This window comes from Tasmannia lanceolata, unplaced genomic scaffold (assembly GCF_043159265.1).
Source record: "Tasmannia lanceolata isolate RefF3 unplaced genomic scaffold, GAP_Taslan_0.1 ptg000013l, whole genome shotgun sequence".
In the NCBI taxonomy this organism is placed as follows: Eukaryota; Viridiplantae; Streptophyta; class Magnoliopsida; order Canellales; family Winteraceae; genus Tasmannia; species Tasmannia lanceolata.
In genome coordinates this window covers 16,628,306-16,654,308 of record NW_027518690.1, presented here as the reverse complement: position 1 = coordinate 16,654,308, position 26,003 = coordinate 16,628,306, and the positions used below count along the sequence as shown (strand labels likewise).

General features: G+C 38.8%; 1 protein-coding gene across 6 annotated transcripts; it reads left to right on the top strand.

Annotated features, from left to right (window-relative positions):
• On the top strand, window positions 1-25,036 carry LOC143890869 (photosynthetic NDH subunit of lumenal location 5, chloroplastic-like). 6 transcript variants are annotated; one of them, XM_077395551.1, is made up of 6 exons: window positions 114-570; window positions 1,099-1,705; window positions 1,839-1,927; window positions 13,061-13,169; window positions 24,397-24,451; window positions 24,534-25,036. In XM_077395551.1, the coding sequence occupies exons 2-5, from the start codon at window positions 1,468-1,470 to the stop codon at window positions 24,432-24,434; spliced, it is 474 nt and encodes a 157-aa protein (XP_077251666.1). In that variant the 5' UTR covers window positions 114-570; window positions 1,099-1,467; the 3' UTR covers window positions 24,435-24,451; window positions 24,534-25,036. The 6 variants fall into 6 exon arrangements, 4 of the variants coding, with proteins under 4 accessions (XP_077251666.1, XP_077251668.1, XP_077251665.1 ...); XR_013255267.1 differs by lacking the exons at window positions 114-570; window positions 1,099-1,705 and adding an exon at window positions 1-107; XM_077395553.1 differs by having other exon boundaries at window positions 114-1,705; window positions 13,061-13,166.
• Window positions 25,037-26,003: the final 967 nt, after the last annotated feature.

The following is a 26,003-nucleotide window of genomic DNA, read 5'->3' as shown; positions in this document are numbered from 1 at the left end:
CCCTAATTTTCTCCTTTTTTCCATTTCTGCCCTTCCCTTCTTCCCAATTTCCCATGTTCCATAAAATGCGAGTTTGGGGATTTAGCTCGTCTCGAGCCGGATTGCAGGTAGGGAATTAGGGTTTTTTAAATGCGGGTTTATTAGTTGTTAATTTGGGGTTTTACACTAGAATGATAATGTAATTAGATGTTTTTCAATGGAAGTGTTTGGCAGTTGGTAGTTAGCGTTTTGGTGGTTTGTGATTAAGGTTTTTGATTAGGGTTAGCAATTTTAATTTGGGGATCTTACACTGTAATGGCAGTTGTTAATTTGGGGGTTTACACTATAATTGTACTGTAATTAGATGTTATTCAATTCTAATGTTTAAGTTGTTGGTAGTTAGGGTTTTGGGTTGTTGGGGATTAGGGTTTTTGCAATGGGGAGATAGCAATTGTTAATTTGGGGTTTTTACATTATAATGCACTGTAATTAGGGGTTTTGCAATTCGAGGATTTACGCGGTTGCTAGTTAGAGTTTTGGTTATTGGGAATTAATGTTTTTGTAATGTGGTTTTGGCAGTTGTTAATTTGGGTTTTTACATGGCACATATAATAATGCTACTGCAATTAAGGGTTTTGCAATTCTAGGGTTTATGCTGTTTGTAGCTAGGGTTTTGGCCGTTGCTATTGGGGTTTTGGCAATGCAGGGGTTTTGGCATTTGGTATTGTTTTTGAACTGTAATGCTAGTGCAATTATGGTTTTTTGTGATTCATGCATCTTGAAAGTTGGTTATTGGGGGGTTGGCAGTGTTAAGATCTTGAAAGTTAGTAATTAGGGTTATAGCGAGGGTTTTTGTACTAAATGCTACTGTCATTTGGGATTTTCGCGGTGCTAGGGTTTAGACATTTGTTATTGGGGTTTTTGCGTTATAATGCGACTGTAATGTGGGTTTTTTTTACCATGCCAGGGCCTTCAAGCTTGGCTTTGACTATCCGCCTTTGATTCTAATATTTTTAGTGATCAATCCATTTTAATTCCTTCACACTCATAGAGACAAGGGACATTCTTTTTTAATGAAGTTTTGGCGGTTGTTAATGGGGTCTTTTGCCATGCTCTGAGTTTTGAACTCTAATGCTACTGTTTTCTTTTTCATGAATCTTGCATCTTGGAAGTTGGTAATTAGGGTTCTGGCATCGTTAAGATTTTGGGAGGTGGTAACAAGAGTTATACTATGCTAGGGCTGTTAAACTGTAACTAGGGTTTTTAGGAATTTTGAAATGCTGGGGTTTTGGGAGTAGGAGATCATGGTTTTCTGACATGTGGGTTTTTTTTTATTGCACTATAATTAGGTATTGTAATTCTAGGAATTTGAAACATGTCAATTAGGTTCTCTGACTTTTTGTTCTTTGCATTCTAATACATGCAATTAGGTTTTTTGCTATGATTTGGCCGACACTTTGAATTTATTGCCGACACGTGTGTCGTGTCATGTCCACAAGTGTCGACACTCCTTTAGACACTTTTAAGTGTATTGCTAGAAGTGTCAGTAACTTTATATATATGTATGTGTATGAGTGTGACACTATTTCTAGATTTTTAGGGGTTGCCACGTCAAATACCTCATATCCGTGTCGAAACTTGGCACACGAATCCCATAGGATTGTGATGGAATTGTACGGTGATGATGTCCTCCAAACAGCAGCAAAATTTTGTGCGCTATGTACAGGTCTTGTTTTTTTTTTTAAATTTTTTTTATTAACATTTATACTCGTAACGGTTGATTAGATTGTGTGATTGATTGAAGTTTGAATGAATTTGGTATCATCTTGCTATTCTTAAATGCATTTCCGTGTAACCAGGTGACAAGGGGTTTGCGTACAAGGGATCCACATTCCATCATGTTATCAAAGATTTCATGATTCAAGGAGGAGACTTTGATAAGGGATATGTATGTACTCTTTTGCCTTCGTTTATGAGATTTACATGCATGTATTTCTTTTTCTGTAGATTCCAACAATGGTAGGTTTAAGTTAATTTTTAGTAGATTCCAACGATGTTTTGCTATCTATGGTGGGACGCATGTTTCTAAATCATTCACATTCTTAAATGAGGATCTTCCACCATGGGGTTGATCATATTCGCTGGTTGTATCTGACCGTAGAATGCCACGGAAAGCGTGTCCTATGTCTTCGTTTATAATCGGTTGGCCCTTAGTGTTTGTTCTCTCCATACTGCAGTTTTGCTGGGATTTGGACCTATAGACTTCTCACCAACCAGCCAAGGGGTTCTGGCAAGTGACAACACTCTCCAGAGCGTGATTGGGGCCCTGAGCATAGAAATTGCCATCGGTCCAATCCACTTCCCCACTAGTTTCCAAGTATTGGACATATGTGCCTCTTTCACCCTGCTTTTGGGGCGTCCATGGCTTCACTCAATTGGGGTCATACCTTCTTCTGTCTACCAGAGGGTTGCCTTTGTTAGTGATGAAAAAAATCATCACCTTGTACAGAGACGCTGTCGTCAGTTAGAGCATCAGACGGTTCTAACTGAAGGAACTTCCCAGCCAGGCCATACACATCTAGTTCAGGCACTCATAGGCTTCTATTTTGTGGAAGTTCAACAAATCACTTTCCCCGACTCTCTATGAAGGAAGAACCCCTGTCAGGGCGCTAAAACACCCAAGTATCATACGAAATAGGATGAGACAAACCAATTTCTATGCTTAGGGCCATTTTTCTATTTTCATGTTTCTTTTAGTTATGCCTCCCCGTGCTAGTATAAATGTTCATCGTGTAGTAATTAAGTGACACCCATATTGATTGCATGCTTAGATGTCTCTATGTGGACCAATTCTATTCACATAAATTGATTGGCAGACCTTTGTCAATGTCTCACCCCATCGATCTATAGACGTATGTCTCGACCGATGGCTTATCCCATCGATTGAGGAAAATGGCCATCGACCGAGTATGAGCCCTTACAACTCTGGGCAGCTGGCTTTCACTATTATCATTCTTTTTAATCGTATTCCACATCTCGGTTTATTTGAATTGTAGCTTACATATTTGCAATACCATTTGCTTGTATTTTCATGTTAATTACCAAATGTCCATTCATGTTAGTTCAAGTCATCTTCAATTTTTCTATGGGTTATGTATGTGACGCAGGACGATCAAATGAAGGATTAATATTTCGCTCTAATACCAAACTGATGTAGGACAGATTTACAGAAGCGCTTATGTCTGCTGATTTTAATCACGAATTGAGAAGTTTAGGGCAGGTTCTTGAAGGTGTTTGAGTATCAGAAAATTGAAAAATCTATATGATTTAAGAATATGAGAAAATATACTTGGAAATAAGGGTGAAAAGGATGTGTAAAAATTAAGGGTTTCAATCTAAAATTTGTGATTAAATTGGATAATACTTCTACAATGTTTAGGGTAGATTTGGATGGGTTTGGGATATGTGCCGGGAAGCTGCAGACGTATTCCGGGAATGTACATGCATGGGTTTTAGGGACGATTATGGGACACAGGGTTTAGGCTGAGATGAGATAGGTAAAGCAAAAAGAGAAACTAGGGTTTTGATGCTTTAGGCAAGGGGAAAGAATATTTCTAGTTCCTGGGCAGAATTTTTTTTTTTGTAGAGGAAACCAAGATAAGAAGAGATAAAATAGGAGAAAAATCTAGATTTCAAGTAATGAAAAAACAAGATACTCATTTCTTGGCATCCCACCAAGATTTTTCCTTAGAATATCACTAAAGAAGCTTTGGCATCTCACAAAAAAAAGGGCGGCCCAGTGCACAAGGCTCCCGTCATTGTGGGGTCTGGGGAGGGCTAGATGTACGCAGCCTTACCCCTGCTTTGCAAAGAAGCTGTTTCCGTGACTCGAACCCGTGACCACCAGTTCACAATGGAGCAAGCCAAGGCATCTCACCAAAGATGAAGAAAATTATTCTAGAATCACACTAGCAATATTGAGGATTTGCACCTTAGGAATGATCCGCACCTTGAGGATGCAGGCTTCTCACCCATAATTTTGCAAAGTTGCAAAGAATAATCATTTTCATTCATTCATTCTGTCAAGAATAAAAGAAAAGTGCTACAAGGCTTACAATATATAAGAAAAAGAAGAGAACTACAAAATTGTAAAACCCTAAACCAAAACCTAACACTTTTGGACTAAAATACCTACTAATGACTGAAAAACTGTTTTCCCACTTTAAATTCCCGTAATACATGTGTGGGGCTAATTTGAAACTCTCATAACTCAAAGAAACCAAGTGATATTGGTGGGAAAAGACCGTGGTACCCCTCATATAATTTAAGCGACTTAAAAAACACCTAAAATATACTTTTTTTTTTTTTGAAATGGTCACCTAAAATATACTTAAAAATTAAATATGGGTCCTATGATGGTCCCCATCATACTCCCCTGCTTGGAAAGATTTGATCTCGTCGAAGATGATGATTGACATGACGGGTGATAATTTGTGGGCTCTGATCCTTGCACAGTTTCGATCAAAATTCCCAAAATCTCTGAAATTCAATTGAAATTCTCAAAATTCAACCGAAATGGTCGGAACGATAAAAAAGGGAAAGATGTTTTGATTTATTTTGTATAGTTAAATAAAAAACAAATCCTGCCCTAATATGCTGTAAATTGAAAAAACACTCCAAATCAAAGAAACACATTTTTCTTGCTTTGTCACAAATTTTTTTCCTTGAAAACCGTATAGAAAAGCATTTAAGATTTTAATCTTGTAAACATGCTTTGTGGGCCCATCATAGTTGAATCAAATGTGGGACCACTTTTTATTTCAACGTGAAGAGTCGTAGGAATTTCAAATTTCAAAACCTAAGTATCGTACAAATGATGAGTCTCTGACTAAGCACCGAAAGGGGAATTTTTTTGGTACGCCATTTTATTTTGAATTTCATTTCATTAATGTAGAGAATGATATTTGGTAGGCAATATTATTGAATCGTACAATAAAGTAATTGTAACTTATGCATGTGATGTCAGATCGGAATGGGACCAATAATACCTCGTAATTCTATATGGTATTGGCATTGGAGGGGAGACTTGTCATTGCACTTTCTTACACTTCATTACATTGTACTTCTTTAATGACTTTACTGTTTCAAACTTGTGCGGCAATGCACGTCACTAGGCGTTTGATGTGAGTAAGCCACTATGGATAGCTTTCTTGCTTATGTGATGGTTTCTAAGTATTTGTTTGTGTTTATTCTGGTATTTCCCAAAGTTTCATCTTAAAATTTCATCATTTGCATACGTTTCCGTGATTTTTCAAGGTTTCCACTGAAATTGAAATGTTTCTGTTTCCATGCCGACTGAAACCGAAATTTAAAATGTCGTTTCTAATGCACAAGCTCTGGGCAGTCATGTCATTAGTTTGAAGTAGTGTAATCACCAGATGCGCTTTTGTTGTATTCCGTATAGTGCGTTAGCTTAGGCAAAAAGATACTCACGTCTCCTGATTCATTAGGTCTGTAGATGTCCGCTCGCGCCTTCACAATTAAATAGTTAAACTTTGCAAGAGGTCCAAGTACTAAGATTGGTGACTCTGTTAAATGCATATCGACAGAAGTATATATCATCTTGGATCTGCCTTTCTTGTTGTAGTTGCCGTGTAAGCTCTTCTTGCTGAGTATGCCAAACGATTAGTCTCTTCCAGTTGTGTTGGAAAACAATTGCTGCCCTTTTGATTCGTAGGTAATGTTCACCGACTAAAATTTGTCGGAACCTACTTTGAAGGATGACGACCGCTTTATGAATCCTTGTGTAACACTTATGAACTAAGTACCGTCGAAACCTGCTTTGTATCATGATAGTGGCTGTGGTCTAATTTCATGCTCTCCACAGAAGGTATTACCGTGTTAGAAATGATTGTTCAGGCAGGAACTCCTGACTCTGCATCCCGTGGAGTCTCTAAGGGTAGAGGATGTGCATGAAAATGTTGGCGAGTACGATCCACATGATCTAGGTGGTATAACAACCCTTCAAATTTGGTGTTTAAGGCTTCCAATAATTCAACTATTTGATGTACATTGCATCTAGATGAAATGTTTCCAACCTTTGCTCTGATACCAAATCTGATGCAATGTTACCGGGGTCGCCATCCTACCCTCCGACCCATGATCCGGGGTCTCATGATGCCAAACGCAGGTCGTTTGTGACCCGGATTGCCAAAAATGGCGACCCAAAGCTTCAGACAATTTACAAAAATATGATGAAATATCATCATCGCATGCTTTGATGCCGGCTTCTAGCACAAGACCTGCCTCATCCAAGGTCTAGCTGGCCATCAATTCGTCGATCTGGGCTGTAAAAACTCGCATATCCAGTTTTGCAAGAGCAAACACTTCGGCGGACTAGGGAAAGGGAGCTACAAAATAGTTTATTAGTTTGATCATTTGTCATGTTTTTATTTCAAAACTGAATAGTTATTTTCCGTTTACTTGCATTTCGGGTCTGTTCAGTTGCGCGAAGGAAACAAAAAAGAAAAGAAAATGACGTGGTAGAAAGAAATGTAAAGGACAAGAAACTGCTAAGAAAGCAGTAGGAGTGCGCATTCAGTTGCTAGGAAACAGAAAAGAAACAGCTAAGAAACAACATGAATGTGCATTCAGTTGTCAGGAAACGGAAAAAAACAGCACAGAATATGTTCTTTACCACAAATAAAGCAAGTTACGCCCCCTAAGCGGGTTCTTTAAAACCATTTGGGATTTTGTAACCCTCCGCGATTTGAACTATGAGGGTATCTACCTGCACCTTATCTATTTGATCATTCCATAGAACATTCTTCCCCTTCCTCCGATTGTCTTGTGGAGCAGTTGTCATTCTGATTAAAACCACATATATGGAGTAAAAAAGTCATATAACCAAGATAACCAAATAGTCAAACAACCATATAACATAACAAAGTTATAACCAACATAAAAGTTCAAAACAAAGTTACAACCAACATAAAAGTTCAAAATAAAGTAACGACCAACATAACTAAAGATCAAAACAAAGATACAACCACCATAACCAAATATGAACCAACATAACATAGTCACACAGCTACAAACATAACAAACATGAAAGTATCATCCCCTAACGTCGATGACGTCTACTGAAATCATTCCATATCTGTGTGGTAATTGTGTCTCTAATTTCCTCTCCTGCTCTTTTGTCATCATCCCTTGATTCAGGATGATCTCGTGTATGTCCTCATCTTCCACCAAGAGTCGTGCTGCTAGAAAGTTGTCCACAGCTTCTACCATTGAATCATTAGGCATGAAACGCCGAATATGATTATGAATGAAACAACATGCTAAGAAGATGTCAATCTGCTTCTTGAAATTGTACATCGGTTCTTCATTAAAAATATTGAAACGCTTCTTCAAGACGCCAAATGTGCGCTCAATAACATTTCGACACGACGAGTGTCTATGATTGAACAACTCATGACTAGTCCGTGGATGCCGCCCTCCAAACTCATTTAGGTGGTATGCTGTCTTACGATGCGGGGTGATGAGATGTTGCAAGAGAGGGTAGCCGCCATCGGCGAGGTAAAACTTTCCTACAAATAAAAATAGATTCTATATCAGTAACTAGTAATTAGTGGAAACTTGTTAATTACAATGGAACTACGTCATATACATTGTACCTGGAATAAGTGGAATCTTGTCAGCCCTTGTGAATGCATCCGCTAATGCTCTTGAGTTGGATGTCGAACCCTCCCATCCGGCTAGGACATACGTGAATTATAGGTCAAAGTCATAGACCGCCAAAACATTTTGAGATACAAAATGCTTACGGCAAAAGTAGCTAGGTTTTTGATCAATTTGGACTTTAGCACGTATGTGTGTCCCGTCTATTGCACCGATGCAATCCTTGAAATATGGTATCCACCTTGGATTCTCCTCAATCTGCGGTGTCTCACCTGTCAGTGGTTTGATGAAGAAATCTTGCATACTCAAAATTGCCTTAAGTACTTTGTTGAAATACGTAGAAACAGTTGCCCCTGAATGTCTAGCACATGCTCTAATAGTCCGAGCCCTCTGATTATGTGCTACAATATGCAAGGAGATTGCAACTTGCTCCTCCACTTTACAATGATTGTATCTTCCAGGGTTTCAGCGCGTTTAAATATTTCGACAAATTGACGAAAGCAGCGGACGTTCATCCGTAGCAAGTTATGACAATATTCATCTGAATCGATGACATGAGTAATGAACGTACGACACGTGAAGTAATTGCTTTCATAGGGAGCTCTGAGAAGATACTGTTCATAGTACTCTTTACAAAGTACTAACATAGCAGCTGCACCAACCATTAGTAGTGCGACTGCTCGCCCAATTAGCTCTTTCCTACGCTTCAACTCATCTCTTCGCGTCAACTCTTTCTTCCTCCTTGTAGGACGACGAGGCATCCTACTCTAAGTAATAAGTCATTAACTCAATGGAAAAGACAACACAATAAAAAACAAGACATCTTAAACACAATCACAAACAGCACAATCAACACAATAAAAAACAACACAATCAGAATAAACACTTCCTCCATAAACCATCAATCCACCCATTCACACTCCCTCCATAAACCATCTAACCATGCATATACCATCCCTCCACAAACCATCCATCCATAAACAACCACTCCATAAACCATCCATCCATAACCCATCCCTCCATAAACAACCCCTCCATAAACCATCCATCCATCCAAACAACACAACCACATCTACCTAAATATGTTTAACTAAATAGAACTAGAAAAAAAAAACTGTGAGTATTGATTACCTTGGAAATGATGGAAGAGTTCTTGACAATGAAAATCAAATGAGAGGGTGACCACCTGCAAAGCAAAGAAAGCAAACCAGATTCAAAAGCCTAAAACATAAGATTCGAAAAAATTAGATCCAAGTCCCAAGCCAAGTCAGATCCGAAAAAAAACGACACCCAATACCCTAAAAACTGCCACAATACTCAATCCCCAACAAGTGGCTCAACAACAAAATATGAACCAACATAGCCACCATTTCATAACATTCACCTACATTCACCATCAGAATTGAAAAAAATCAAATATAACATTCACTACATTCAATACCTCAACCAACATATCAGACCTTCACCACCACAACCAAACTTAACATTCACTACCACTGTTGGAGAAGCAAACAAGATAAAAGACTTTGCTCACAGACAATAAATCAGATCAAATAAACCCAAATGCCTAAATCCGAACCCTTAAATCCAAGCCAATAAACTGAAATGGAGAAAAAAAAAGAGGGTTTCCAACACTGTTGGAACACATAATAAGGACTTCCAAAAGAGGGTTTCAAACACAGATCCAACACCATGAAAAGAAATGGCAAAAAAGAGGGTTTTCATTATAGATCGAACCCAAAAACGAGGGTTTCCAACAAAAATATTAAAAAAAAATGGCAAAAAGAGGGTTTACAGCAAAAACGAGGGTGTCAAACAAAAAAATGTAAAATAGATGGTTTACAACACAGATCGAACAAAAAAACTAGGGTTTCCAACAAAAAAAATGAAAAAAGAGGGTTTCCAAGATAGAAGAAGGAAAAACACATATATAAGACCAAAAAAATAGAAAGAGAGAGAAAAAGGATAGAGGGAGGAGATTTACCTGTTGATCTTTGACGGAGTTATGTAGAGTACAGCTAGAACATGGTGGAAGAAGATGAAGTTGGGAGGGTTTTCTCGAAACAGTAGACGCCGCTTTTTTCGCTTTTTTTCCGCCTCACGATAAGCGCTTTCCAAGGCTCAAATCCGACTAACTTTCTCGGATTTCAAAAGGCGGAAACAGATTTGCCACGTCGGGTAAGTCGGAAAACACGTAGCATACACGCTTTTTGTCTCCATGCAACAAAATGGTCATTTTAAGCTATTTTCCGCGGATTCGGGGTGATAATCCAATTCCTTTCAGCAAGAATTGAGCAATTGAACACACCGTTAAGATTGAGAATGCAATATATGCTGGTACTTAATTTAGTGATATTTGGAGATCTTCAAATTTTATATATTTAGGTTGGATTGAAACTACAATTTTCATTTTGAATAAATATGAATGTTATACATTAGGTTTTTTATTTTGTTTATTAAATGTATGTAGTACATAGAAGCAACAAGGGTAATATTGTCATTGTATATATATATATATATATATATATATATATATATATATATTGAAATCGTGTGGAGGGGAGAGAACTAATTCATTCTCTCCCATTCACTCCTCCCTCTTTTTCCATTTCTCTTTCTGTCTCTCATGTTAACTCTCTCTCTCTCTCTCTCTCTCTCTCTCTATATCATGTAGACCAACATGGTATTAGAACGAAAGGTTGAAGGTCCTCTTCATCCGTAAAGGTACCAACCTTCATCTTTTTTTCTCTCCTTAAACCATAAACAACTAGTTTTGGCTTTTTTGATTAAACCCTAACCCTAATTCTTGTTCCCTCCCAACCTTCATCCAAAACCTCCTCAACCCAACCCCAACCCCAACCCAATCGCCCCACCCATCTTGCCCAAACCCTAACCCCGACCCTAGCCGCCGACTCCCATCCTTTTTGGCTTATCCCAACCCTAATCTGTTATATACCAACCCTATCCTACTTTGTCTATGCTCTTCTAGACTCTTATTCAGTTTTAATCATATCCATAACACAAATCTTCCTTAGAACAATCCTCTCTCTCCTTTTTCATGATCTAAACTTGTTTCTCTCTTCTCGTTTCTCTTGCGATTGGTTCTGGGCCATTGCTCAGTATTCTCTTTTTTGTTTTTCATCATATGTTGAGTGTTTCCTTCACCATCTTACTTGCCCCAGAACTGATTGTTGATGCCTTCGCACGCGGATGTTGGTAGTTTGTGATGGTTAGTTTGCTACATGTGTTGACAATCCTCTTTCTCTCCTTTTTCATGATCTAAACTCGTTTCTCTCTTCTCGATTCTCTTGCGATTGGTTCCGGGCCATTGGTTAGTATTCTCTTTTTTGTTTTTCATCATATGTTGAGTGTTTCCTTCACCATCTTACTTGCCCCAGAACTGATTGTTGATGCCTTCGCACGCGGATGTTGGTAGTTTGCGATGGTTAGTTTGATACATGTGTTGTCGGTTCGTTGGTGTTGATGGTTGTTGATAGTTGTTGTGATTGATGGTGACTTTTGTTGATGATGTTGTGGTGATGGTTGTTGGTGAGTGTGTTATTGTTGTTTGATTTGTTGGAGCTTCTTTGTGGTGCTTTGGTGTTGTTGGTGAGTTGTTGTTGTGCTTTGTTGAGGTTGGACGATTTGTTAGTGGTCTTAGTGTTTGTGTGACTTATTATGGAATCTGTGGAGCACCCCTCTCAGAAAACTGTTGATATCAAGGTTGATGAGGTCCGTTATGTGTCGTACACTGCCCAGTCTAGTTATTCCCATGTCGAACCTCCCCTTCAGATGACTTTCATAAAGCTGGATGGGACAAATTATCCCCCGTGTAAAATGACTATCTACACTTATTTACTTGGATGTCGGAAAATCAGTTTTCAAAAGTGCGCATCTCCAGTACCACTGATTTGACATATTATCAGTGGCGTGAAGATGATGCTGTGATCCGCTCTTTTCTTTGGGGTTGTATGGAACCCAATATTGCTACTTCCTTGATGTACCTTCAGTCTTTGAAAGAAATTTGGGAGCAGACGGCTATGATGTATTCTGGGGTGGATAATTTGACACGTATATGTGATCGTTTTTCAGAATGGTCTAAACTTTAGCGAGGAGACAAGCCGGTGGGAACCCATTATAGTGATTACCTTGCGCTATGTGAAGGGCATGATTTATTGTTGCCCTTTACCATTGATCCCGTCGTTCTTAAAAAGCATCACGAAGAGTTACAAGTTGTTCGGTTTCTGGATTCATTGGGGCTTGACTATCTCCAACTCCGAGAACAAATCGTCAGTTCTAGTTCGATTCCCACCCTTGCAGATGTCTTCTCTTAGGTTCAACTTATGAGAGTAGTTCGGCATAGTGACCCTATGGTGGATGGGTCTGCTCATTTGACATATGCTGGGACTGATCGTGGATGTGGTAGTGGTTGTTTTAGACCTGTTCGTGGTTGTGGCCGTGAGTTAGGGGGAGGCCGAGATGGTGGAGGTTGTGGACGTGGGTCTAGTTATTGTACTCACTGTCGTATGGATGGACATAGTGTTGAGTATTGCTATGATTTACATTCTGAGCTTCCTGCGAGTGCTTCTGCTGCCGATTCTGATAGTTTTTCCTCCTATGCTGCTCCATCTGTGACTCCTGACACCATGGTAGTCCCTCTTGGAGAATATGATGAACTTGTGCATCTTAGGGACAAAGGGAAGCAGCCAGCTGCCATGTTTGCACATAAAGGTAGCCCCTCATGTTTTCTCTTTGGTACTTCTTTTGGATCATAGCTCATTGATTCAGGAGCATCCCATCATATTGCAGGTAATCCTAACCAAGGTTTCAAATTTCAGTTTTGGAATGCGTTTCAGTCCTCTTCGAAACCGAAATTCTAGCTGAAATTTTGAAATTTCGGCCAAAATCCTACAAAATAAAATTACGTCTATTTTATCTCCTATAAAATTTAGACCAAAATTATCGAAATTTCAGCTGAAATTTTGGGATTAAATAATTATCAAAATCCAGATTTTTTGGGTGAAATCCCTTCAATTTCGGACGAAATTTCGGCCGAAATAAACGACGATTTCAACTATTATTGATTTCGATTTCGTTCTCGACTGAAACCCGAAATTTCGGATTTTGGTCGAAACTTTAAACCATGATCCTAACATTCTCTCTTCCTTCCAGTCATTTCTTTTAATTTCCTTCTATGGGCCCTCGTACTGTTACTTTAGCTGATGGAACTATATCCCCTGTATCTGAGATGAGTGTAGTCTCCACCTCAACGGTTCTTTAATTGTCTTCTATTCTTTATATCCCATCTTTTCCTTTTAACTTGTTATCTGCTAGCCAATTAACTAAATCTCTAAATTGTTCTTTTTTCCTTTTTTTTTCTTCCTATTGTGTTTTTCAGGGCATGAAGACTGGGACAAGGATTGGCTTGGGTCGTGAGATTGTCTCTATTACCTTGAGCATACCGGAGCTGGTGTCGTACTTCGCACTTCAGTTGATGCCTATCAGTGGTATTGTCGTTTTGGACACCCACCTGCTGACATGCTTAGGAAAACTTCTTTTTGTTTTAGATTCGGTTCCGTCTTTTCATTGCGAGTCATGTGAGTTGGGAAAATACCATCGTGTGTCCTTCCCTTCTCGAATCAGTAGTCGAGTGTCTCGTCCTTTTGAACTTATACATTCTGATGTTTGGGGTCCTTCTAGAACTACTTCATTAAATGGCTTTAAATATTTTATCATATTTATTGGTGATTATTCTCGTGCCACTTGGTTGTTTTTACTTAAAAATCGATCTCAAGTCTTTAATGCCTTTCATAATTTTTATTTTGAAGTGGTTAACCAGTTTAAATGTTCCATTAATTGTTTACGCACTGATAATGCTAAGGAATATTTCTCTGTGGATAATGGAGTTCATGATTTTCTTGCATCTCGTGGTATTATTCATCAGCTGTCATATGCATATACGTCGCAACAGAATGGTATTGCTGAAAGGAAAATTCACTACCTACTTGATATGACTCGCACCATTATGTTTCAGATGAAAGTTCCTAAGATTCATTGGGGAGATGCAGCTCTTACAGCATGCTACCCAGGGAACCGTCTTCCTTCCTCTATTTTATATGGGAAAATACCATTTTTTTCGTCATGTATCCTTTAGGACATCTGTTTCCATTAGTGCCACGTGTCTTTGGTTGTACGTGCTTTGTTCAGAATTTGTCTCTTGGTCTTGACAAGTTGGAGCCTCGGGCAGAGAAGTGTATCTTTGTAGGTTACTCTCGTATCCAAAAAGGTTGAAGTGTTTATAGTCCATATTTGTCTTTGCAGATGTCACATTTTTTGAGGACCAACCGTATTCGACTGATTCTTCTCCTTTATCCGTTGACATACCCAGTATGCCAGTTCCTATCATGATGGGTCCTCCTTTGCCTCCTCTACCTATATCTATAGCTGTCCCTGACGCCGCAACAGGTCCTACAGGGAAAACTACTGAGTCTGAAGTGCAAACTTATACTCGGGGATATCGAAAGGTTGTTTTTCCTACGAATGAGACAACATCTCCGCCCACTCCTACGAATGAGGCACCATCTCAGCCAACTGATCCTGTTTTGCAGTCAGATTGTCCTCCTTCAGATATTTGCTCTCCTACTCGAGATTCACCCATTGCAACCCGTACTTGATCTCGTACTGTTGCACATCCCATTTAAAAGTTTGTTTCTTATGAGCATCTTTAACCATCTTTTTGTTCATTTGTTCATAGCATGTCTTCGGTTACTTTGCCTAAATTAGTTACAAACGCTCTAAATCATCCTGGGTGGCGGGCTGCCATGGATGCAAAGATGTCTACACTTCCCTCAAATAAAATGACGCAGTTGGTTCCTCTCACTTCTGGAGCACGATCTGTTAGGTGTCATTGGGTCTTTGTCATAGTATCATCCAAATGTAGAGCGTCTCAAAGCTCGCCTTGTTGCTAAAGGGTACGCTCAAACATTTGGCGTCGACTATCAGGAGATATTTTCTCCTGCCGTCAAAATTTCTTCAGTACGGGTATTGATCTCTCTAGTTATTAATCGTGGATGGCCTCCGCAGCTTGATGTAAAGAATGCCTTCCTCCACGGTGATCTTTTTGAGGAAGTTTATATGGAGCAACCTCCTGGGTATGTTGCTGGGTATGTTGCTCAGGAGGGATGTGCTCCTCAGTATGCCGTCTTCAAAAGGTGATTTATGGTCTGAAGCAATCACCGAGGGCTTGGTTTGGAAGGTTTAGTACTGCGGTTTTGCATTTTGGGTTGAAGTAGTGTGCCGCCAATCATTCCGTGTTCAGTCACAAGTCTGCAGCTGGATATATCCTTCTGATAGTGTATGTCGATGACATTGTAATTACAGGAGATGACAGATCTAGGATACAAAATTTGAAATCCTTTCTCCAAGGGGAATTTCCCACTAAAGCTTTCGGTCAACTCAAATATTTCCTTGGTATTGAGGTAGCATGCTCACGTCATGGCCTTTCTTTGTCACAAAGAAAATATGTGTTAGACATTTTAGAAGAGACTGGATCAATGGGGTGAAACCTCCAGCTACTCTTATGGATCCAGATGTTAAACTTTTTCCTGATCAGGGTGAGTTGCTGAATGATCCTGGTTGATACAGAAGACTGGTTGGTAAGTTGATCAATCCGACTGTCACCCAACCAGATATTTTATTTGCAGTGGGTATGGTTAGTCGCTTTATGGGTGTGAAACAACCAGTTGCTCCAAAAGCTTAAGCTTATGGAGAAAGGCGCTATTTATTCTTTTATACTGTAACACTCCCCCTCACGTGTGGCCCCTCTTTCTTTGGGTTGGCCTACACGTGGCACATGTGGCCCCACTTGTGGGTTGACCATTGCATGCATGTGGATTTTTGACATCTAGGAGGTTTGAACTCAGGACCTTTGAGCTGATACCATGTGAAACAACCAATTATTACTCCAAAAGATTAAGCTGATGGAAAAGGCATAATTTATTCTTTTATACTTTAACAATGAGTTCTCTACGTACTTCCCACCCGGCAGCTATCATTCAGATCATTAAATATTTGAAGGGTACTCTAGGTAAAGGCTTTTTGTTTTAGAAAATATGGACATGAAAAGGTAGAAGAATTCATTGATGCAGACTGGGCGCGATCTCCTGCGGACAGAAGATCAATTACTGGATATTGCACGTTTGTAGGAGGTAATTTGGTGCAAGGTTGCCAAGAGCGGGAATCGAAAGCGGGAATCGAAGGCTCCCAGGCTTAGTTGTAAATTCCGTTTCGGTCGCCATTTCGTTTTGGCCACCGAAATGAAATTTCGGTGGGATTTTTGTCATTTCGGTGCATTTCGGTCGAATTTTTCGTTCACACAAAAAATATATTAAAAAATATGAGAAAAATTCAAAAAAATATAAAATCAATAGAAAAAGATGAAAAACTAATAAATAGTCCAAAATATGTGTCCTAAAAGGCATATTCATTACTTAAACATATAAAGTCTTGCACAAGTCCAACTGATAGTCTGATACATAGAAAAAAAAAGAAAAAAAGAGATACATGAAAGTGAAACATAGACAATAGCTAGTAGCAACAACTCTCAGTCATCATAACCCAGATGATCATACTCAATGTCTTCTTCGTCGTCGTCGTCGCCGTCGCCGCCGTCTGGACCACCAGTAGGGACATCTTCTTCAAGAGGCATGAGAAAGTCGTCGTCGTCGTCCCCGGCCCCAACCACAGCAGTAGGTGCTTCAAGACTTTCCCACCCAATGTCTTTCGGCGTGAATATGACATCTTCTTCTTCTGCAACCCAATCCATCATGACATCCAGATGGTCTATGCTCAAAGGGTCACTAGTGGTAGATGATTTCCTCAACAAGTCCCTGAAAAGAAAAACATTAAGTTTAATGTCAAAGGTTAAACTTAAAAGCTTAAAGTGATGAGGTTAGAGTTGAAAACATTATATTACGTTGTATACCTTTCTTGAAACTTAAGATTGTAATGGACAAACACCAAGTCATCTAATCTCTGGTGCTCCAACCTATTTCTCTTTGCAGAGTGAATGTGTTCGAAGGTGCTCCAATCCCTTTCACACCCAGTCGCACTGCAGGTCTGACTGAGGATTCTGATCACAAAGGTCTGTAATTCTTCCACGTCACCTCCAAATTGTTTCCACCATGCAACTGGAAAGTAACAAATAATAAAACATTATTTGTTGAGAAACTGAAAGTTAAAATGAATTATACTTAATTAAACAAACAACTCAAATATACCTGGTCCCAACTTCGTTCGGTTGCGGATTGCAAGCTTCATTCCAAACATACCCTTAGCCTCTCGATAATCCTCAATCTGATTGGTGATGAGGTCTTGTGTACCTTCATCAGGTACCATTTGAGTGATGCATGCCAACAAGCCTCTGGTTACTTCACTGTGCCTAGAGAAGGTAGGAGTGAAAAAGAGAGCAGGGTTAAGAAAATATCCTGCTGCATGGAGGGGATTGTGGAGTTGCCTATCCCATCTTTGGTCGATGATCCTCCTGATGGGATTGTAATATGATTTTCTCTTCAACCTCTCCTTGATGTTCTCTTTGGCCTTATCCATGGCCTCATATAGGTAACCCATCGCCGGTTTGTCCTGCCGATCTACCTAACACAGCACTCTTACTAAAGGCTCGCTGATGTTTTGAATGTACTTGCATTGGTCCCAAAAAGATTTATCCAACACAGTACTAACTACCCCTTCACTCAGTGGGTGTTGGACAAATCTACTAGAACTATACTCATCAGACACAAACATCTGCTGAAGTGCTTTCCGATTCAACACCAGACTTTGTATGCTAATGAAATTTGTAGCAAATCTGGTTGCAGCAGGGTGGCACAACTCCTTCCCACCTGTGAACTTCTTCCTCATCAAATTCAAGAAGCTTCCATGGTTGTAGATGAACTTTGTAATCGTCCGAGCCCTCTCAATTGTGGCTGCTATGTGAGGAAATACAGTCGGTTTGCACAGATGCTCCAAGATGAGATCTAAGCAATGAGCTGCGCACGGAGTCCAGAAGAATGTACCAAACGCGGCTTCTAGTCTTTTCCCAGCAGCTTTGTAACTTGGCTCACTGTCAGTTACAAATTGCATCACATATTCCGGATTCACCTCTCCGACAATCTTTGCAAAGATATTGTATAATTCATCGGCATTCTTCACTATGCCAGACGCATCAACGGATTTGAGGAATATGACTCCTTTAGGGCAGTACACCAAAAAGTTGATTAGGGAACGTTGTTTGGTGTCTGTCCATCCATCTGCCATAATGCTACAGCCAGTGTATCTCCATGACATCTTAATCTCCTCCAAGTAGTTGTTTACCTCATCCACTGTATTCTTCAAAATGGGACCCCTTAAAGCATGATAAGTAGGTGCCTTATAACCCGAACCCACGGCATTCACAACATCAAACATAGGTTGCCAGAAAGGTGAATTAGCAACGTTGAAAGGGAGATTGGCATCGTAGCAAAGCATGCCAACCGCCATGTCTGCTCTATCTATTGTTTCTTTAGTAGCCAAAGCACTTTTAATGCTTGGCTGGGCTTCAGGAGTTGTTCGTGGTGCAAAGAAATTCCTGATCCCTCCTGTGATTCTCTTCTTCTTCCTTTTTGTACCACTCGGTCCTACAAGAACTTCCTTACCTCTTCGTTGAGAGACTTGAGGCAATTGTGTGCCAATGTCTTCTTCATCCTGCTCTTCTTCTTCGTCTGGTGTGCCATAAAAACCTCAACCTCTGCTTTGGATAGGCTCATCCTAGCCCTTTCTTTTTTCTTTGCATCTAAAAGTTGCTTCATTCGATATTTTACATCTTCAGTCACTTTTTTGCATGATGCTACTTCACCAGGAACAACCGCTAAATGTTCTTTCAAGCGGGTTATACCTCCACCCGATATGACTTTGCCACAGAATATGCAAGTTACTTTATTTTTTTGACCTGGAACCAATGTACCGTAAGACCATGCCGGGTCATTCGATCTAGCGGGTGCCGAACCAATAGAGGATGCTCCTGCAGAAAGTCCCGAGCCCGACCCACTCATTTTGAAATGAAGTAGAAGAAGGGGAAAAATGAATTAGAAGAAAGAAAATTGAAACAAATTACAAAAAAATGAAGTAGAAGGGGACAAATGAAGTAAAAAATAAAAGAAAGGAAATTGAAAGAAATAAAGAGAACCTTGAGGTTGAACTTGAGTTGAAGAGAAGAAGAAAAAATTAGCCTTCACTCACTTGAAATAAGCCTTTGGAAATAGTTCTTGACTTCTTGTAGTGGTAAGTTGAATGTATGCCTTCCCTTTGCTCCAAAATAGACTTGGATTGAGTTGAAGAAGAGGGTAGACTTGTAGGAAATTTAATAGAATAGATAATGTAAGTGAAAGTAGAGAAATGAGAGAAAGAAAGAAAATCACTTATGTGAAGGTGGAGGATTAGAAGATAGGGAAAAGGCTATTTATAGAGTTTTTATTTGATTGTGCATTTAAAAATGACTAAAATACCCTCCCAACAGCTATAAACGGTCACATTTTGAGGTTAAAATGGTCAAAAACCAAAAAGAACCGTTCCAGAGGCATTGTCGTAAATTCCACAAAATCCAGTCAAACTAGCCGTTATTTTGAATTTCGGACCAAATTCAAAATTTCGTCCATTTCGTCCGAAATCCGGAATTTCGGTCAATTTCGAACGAAATGACCGAAATTTCGGACGAAACGAAATTTTGCAGATTTCGTTTCGTTTTCGTTCCAAAACGAAATGTTTCGTCCATTTCGGACGAAACAAAACGAAATTTATAACTATGCTCTCAGGGAAAAATCCTGCTCAAGGTTGCCAGAGCGGGAATCTAAAGCGGGAATTGAAAGCGGGAATCGAAGGCTCTTAGGGAAGAATCCTACTTCCTTGATTTGGTGTCATGAAGAAGTAAAAAGCAAGATGTTGTTTCTAAGTCGAGTGCCGAGGCTGAGTATAGGGCTATGTCCTATACGAGTGGGGAGCTAATCTAGCTTCGCTCCTTATCAGAGATTGGATTCTCATCGACATTTCCAGCACAATTGTATTGTGATAATAGGGCTTCAATTCGTATTGCAATAAATCTGGTATTCCATTAGCGAACCGGGCATATTGAGGTCACTTCATTCGTCATCGAATTCAGAGTGGTGAAATTTATACAGTGTTCACTCGATCTGCAGATCAACTTTTAGACATGTTTACCAAACCATTAGGGTGTGTAAAATTGAAGGATTCTTGTAACAAGCTTGGAATGTACGATATTTACATTCCAGCTTGAGGGAGAGTGTCAGAAGCAATAAGGTTATTGTTGTCATTATATAGTATATCACAATATATATATATATATATATATATATATATATATATATATATATTGAAATCGTGTGTGTTGGGGGGGGGGGGGGAGAACTAATTCGTCCTCTCCTATTCACGCCTCCCTTCTCCATCTCTTTGTCTCTCTCTCTCTCTCTCTCTCACGTAGACCAACAGTTCTATTGAATGACATTCATGTAAAATTATACGAATTATATATATATATATATATATATATATATATATATATATATATATATATGAGGAAAAGGATTGTACGCTCGAGTGTACCAAGCTTATGGTACGCTCAAGTGCCCAATCACATGTGGGCCCACTTTGTTAGGATGATCCAAAGCATTCATTTGAAAGGCCCTTACATAGATGGGGTGTGTACCAAAAATCAGCTCCATAGGATTATCCTAACCCATCCATTTGTGGAGGTCAAAATGGACAGACACTGTTTGTCCACAAATATGCCCATTTTTGCCCTCCACTTTTGGAGGGGCTAGGATGATTCAATGGTGCTGATTTTTGGTACACACCCTATCTATGATAGGGCCTTGCAAATGAATGCTTTGGTTCACCACAAAAAATGTGGGACCAATGTGATTGGGCACTTGAGCGTACCATAAGCTTGGTACGCTCGAGCGTACAATCCTTTTCCTCTCTCTCTCTCTCTATATATATATATATATATATATATAGAGAGAGAGAGAGAGAGAGAGAGAGAGAGAGATCGAGAGAGAGAGAGAACCAGAGCGACCCGAATTTGCACTCCAAATCGACCCACGGCTCCAATTTGTGAACCAACTTAGGCTACCCTCATTGTATTGTGTACCGGGCTACCATCGTACCCTGTACTCGTTTCCGTACCGCATTCCATATAATATTGACACGATCGAATGAAGGACCAGTACTTCGCTCTGATAGCAAACTAATGGAGGATGAATCTATGGAAGGGGTTATTTCTGCTGATTTTAACCATGAATTGAAGAGTTTATCGCTCGTTCTTGAAGGCGTTTGAGTGTCAAAGATATTGGGAAACATGTATGATTTAAGAATCTGGGAAAATATATTTGAAAATAAGGGTGAAAAGGATGGTAAAAATTAGGGTTCTGGTCCTAAAATTTGTGATTAAATTGGAAAATATTTCTACTAGGTTTATGATAGATTTTGAATGGTGCGAACGTATGCTAGGAAGGTACATGCAAGGGTTTTAGGCAAGATTAAGGGACACTGGATTTAGGTTGAAATAGGATGGGTAAAACAAAAAGAAAAATTAGAGTTTTGAGGGTTTTTTGGCAAGGAGAAAGAATATTTTTGGTTCCCGGACAGATTGTCTTTGTAGAGGAAACTAGGAAAAGAAGAGATAAAATAGGAGAAAATATTGATTTCAACTACTGAAAAAACAAGATACTTATCTCTTGGAATCACGCCAAGAGTTTTCTTGGCATCTCACCAAAGATGACGAAAATTATGCTAGAATCACACTAGCAATCTCGAGGCTTCGCACCTTATGAATGATCAAGGCATCACACCTTTGGATGAAGGCTTCACACCCACAATTTTGCAAAGTAGCAAAGAACCATCATTTTCATTTATTGATTCTATCATGGATAAAAGAAAAGTTCTATGAGGCTTACAATATATAAAAAGAAGAAGAGAAATAGAAATATATAAAACCATAAACAAAAACCCAACACTTTTGGACTAAAATACTCTCTAATGACTCAAAAACTTTCGTCCCACTTGAAATTTCCGTAATACATTTGTGGAGCCTATTTAAAATCCTCATAACTGAAAGAAACCAGTGATATTGGTGGGAAAAGACCATGATACCCTTCCTATAACTTAAGGGGCTTAAAGGGCACCTAAAATATACCTAAAAATTAAAATATGAGTCCTATGATGGTCCCCATCAATATGCTTAGTGGAACTTTATAGTATTATTCAATCTTAGTCCGAACATGATTAAAATCTTCACTAATTGCATGTCACACATGCATTATAATCTAATTAATCAATTTTGCTAAAAGATAACCTAAGAGGCTTGTGGACATTAGTATAGAACGACTTTTTGTCGGGGATTGGTGCCCACCACTTTCCATCCATTAGTAGCTGAAGATTTATCCGTTGAGATCAAGGTTACACTTGGGTCCTTGTCCATAACCCAGGGAGTGACTCTTCAAAGAATAGTTGGGTAATTCTAATTCTGAATCCCTCAGCCAAAAAGAAGAGCAGCCCTACAGTGCTTGTTTCTAAGTTTGGATGATCTGAACCATCCATATGGTGGGTTCGCTACCACTGATGGTAGTATGGTACAATACACAACTCACTCTGTTTAGAGTTTAGACAATCCGAAATGTCAATCGATATACCTCTTCCATTGACTCTGTTTGTTTTTAATTTTATGTTTGTAGACCATTGATCCAGCTGATCGGATGGTTTGATCATTGTCATTTTTGTAACATGGACCATCCATGGTAGGGCCCACCAAATGGACGATCCAGATCATCCAGTGATAAATGGTCAGTCACATGCAAAGTGGTAGGCAGTGTAAACAAACATTTTCAAACAAATTTGTCCTTAATTATAAATCTGATAGGTTGGGATTATAATGTAATTGTCTTTTTTTTTTTGAATGATGATTATTATGTAATTGTTTATTAAAATTTATTGACAAGATTGGGAGTTTCTAGCCTTAATGTATGGGGTTCAAGGATTGGTGAGGGACTATTGAGAATTATTCTAAAATACATTGGCTTTCTTTATGATAACTGGTATAGATTTCGTGATAAAATCATTACTTTAAAAAAGGTATAAATAGTTTTACCGTAAACGAAGGCATAAATGGGCAACAATTTCTTTATATCATGTTATCCTCTCAGATTTTACTCTATATTTCAATTTTGAAATGTTAAAGTCATTAAATGTATTTCAGTGTTCTGGTTCTTGTGCCAAGTCATTTGCTCAAGAAAATACAAAACGCAAGGTGGTTTCTACCACTTGACAAGCATCCCCTGGCTTAAAACTGCTGGTATCTAAAACTGTTGATGCACCCATGTCAGGTTCTTCTAGAAACATGATTGAGATTGGTATCTAAAACTGTTGCTGCACCATGTCAGGTTCTTCTAGAAACACACAGAACTCATGAAAATCCACTCCCTTTTGTTTCTTTCTTCACTAACAGAAAGACTTTTGCTCTTTTGGCTTCACTTGCTTGCTCCCAAATAACATAACTAAGGTAGCTTTGTTTAGTATCCTTTATACATTTACCAGATCTGGTATTGGCTTTATCGGAATGGAGAGCAAACAAAGATGATGGTTGCACACCATAAATGCTATTTCTTAATGAATATGTTTTATGATTTTGCCTTAACATATGATAGTAGTTAGCCTCTGTTTACACTGAGAATACTTCACAGAAAATACACGAGTCCTGAATGCATTTTCATTTGGCATTAGTTACTAATCTCATGACTGACACCAAGTAATACAACTCTGTGTCCTGACAATTCAGTTAATGCTTGCCAATCTTTTAATTTTGAAAAGTTAAATGCCAAAGTCATTAGATGTGTCTCAGTGTTCTGGTACTTGTGCCAAATCATTTGCTCAAGAAAATACAAAACTCAAGGTGGTTGCTAGGATAGACAAGCATCCCTGGGCCTAAAACCGTTGTTATCTAAAACTTTTGCTGCACCCATGTCAGATTCTTCTAGAAACAAAGAGAATTGATGAAAATCCACACTCCTTTTGCTCTTATGACATCACTGGCTTGCTCCCAAACAACATGACCAATATGGCTTTGTTTAGTATACTTTGCACGTTTGCCAGATCTTGTGTTGGCTCTATCAGAATGAAGAGCAAACAAAGAGGATGAATACACAACAATGACAACATGCGTACTAGTCCTTAATGGATATGTTTATGATTGGGAAATGATATCAGCACAACCATGTTTTGATATTTGCACTAACCCATCTTGTGTTTTATTATTTAAAGAGCTGTCAAAGGTCATTACAATTCCCAAAAAGGCTTTCACAAGTCAATTAAAAAAGAAAAGACAAGCTAGGTCTGTGCAATTATTAGAACATGGTTTTGCTGATATTCCCTTATTGTGTTTTTATCATTTGATAATAGTTAGCCTCTGATTACACTGAGAATACTTCACAGAAAATTGAGGAGCCAAAAATGCATTTTGATTTGACATTAGTCACTAATCTCATGACTGAAACCTATGAGACCTTCCCTTCTGTTCCTTTTTTAACTAAGGTTCCAACTACAACTCCATGTCTTGACAGTTCAGTGAATGCGTGGCGATAAACAAACATCGAGATCCATCTCTTAATAATCTGCGAATATTCTTTATGATTTCAGGGAACCGGTGGTATAAGTATATGTGGCCGTACATTTAAAGATGAGAACTTCAAGCGTAAGTTAATCTCTATCATATTCACCTATTTCTGTATCAGTTTACGTAATGCATTTGATCCTGAACTGCTGAATTTTTACAGTGGCTCATGTGGGGCCCGGAGTTCTAGTACGGCGAATGCGGGACCCAACACCAACGGAAGCCAATTTTTCATTTGCACTGTCAAGGTAACCAACTCTATCCATACTATTTTTAAGAACTGGATTTTTATTTATTGGATTTGGATCCTAGCATTTAATTCATTTTTGTAGCTTGTTTAGATGTACTATGATGTCAGATTTCAATCCACTTTTGTGCACCCTTTTAGTTGGTAGAAGGAATACCCATGAAAAAACCCCAAATTTTAGCTGAAAAATGCACCTCCATTTTCAAATACTCAAATGTTGTGAAAATTGCTAGAAACACCCCAGTTTTTTTGAAGTATGACCCAAAGAATGGTCCTCTAGCAAGGTCAATCTCTGAATCAAAAACCGAGTTCTTTTGTGACTCTATTCTTACTAGCAAGCGCTTACATGGGACACACACAAGTGTATTATTACTCTTCAGCAAATAAAATTTAGTTCAATTCTAGTAAAAGAGGAACAACCCACTGTAATTAATTGTTTGCATTGATTTTTTTCTAGTGAGGTAAAAAACCAGCCTATCTATATTGGGTGGTTACTACATGTGGATCCAATGCATTGCTTGGTTACTGGACTCCCCAACCTGATTGATATCGATTGACTCTGCATTTGAGAGCTGTCTATTTTCGATAATCTTCTTCCAAAACTTGGCCCAAGTGGTTTCATAAAAAGAAATTCTTGTAGAACAACCATAGGCATGTGGGAGGACAGAAGCTGACATATTTGCAAGCTGGGTTAGATGTAGACACCTTTGCTGGACAGAGGCAAGTCATGTTTGGACCATAGCTAGCAAACTCTAACATTCCAAGCAATACATTTAAAAGTGCCCAAAAGAGTGTGCACATGTGCCGTGCACGTGTTAGGAATTAATTCAAAGAGTCGGCTAAATCATAGCAATTAAAAAGAAAAGACAGGCTACGCTTATTAAAACATAGTAGTGCCAATATCAGTAGCCTTTTTTATAAATCTTTTATAGTTCTAACCCACTATAGAGAGAGGGATTGTATCAAAATGATGTGGGCATAAAGACATACAGAGACTGAAATTCTCAATTGGAGATCAACTATGAAGGTCATGAATGCAGGGCCGTCCTGGTCTTTGTGGTGTTTTGTCTCTGTTTTACTATATTTGACCATCTAGGTCTTGGGGCTTTGTCGTCTTATAATAAATTTCTTCACCGTTAAAAAAAAAAAAGTCCCAGAGTTGCCAATTTAGTTCTGTATTATTTGAGAAACTGATATTGGCACCTCATTGTTGTGATAGACACATAATTCTCTATCTTGAGCTTCCCTTATTTGGCTGTTACAATTTTCAACTAGCTAAGTTCAGAACAAAAAGGGACGTAGGTATTAAACATGGTTAGGCAGAGAGTTGAGTTGGTGGGAGTAGAGAGAGCATCAGCCATCCTTGATAAAAAGTATTGGAGAAAA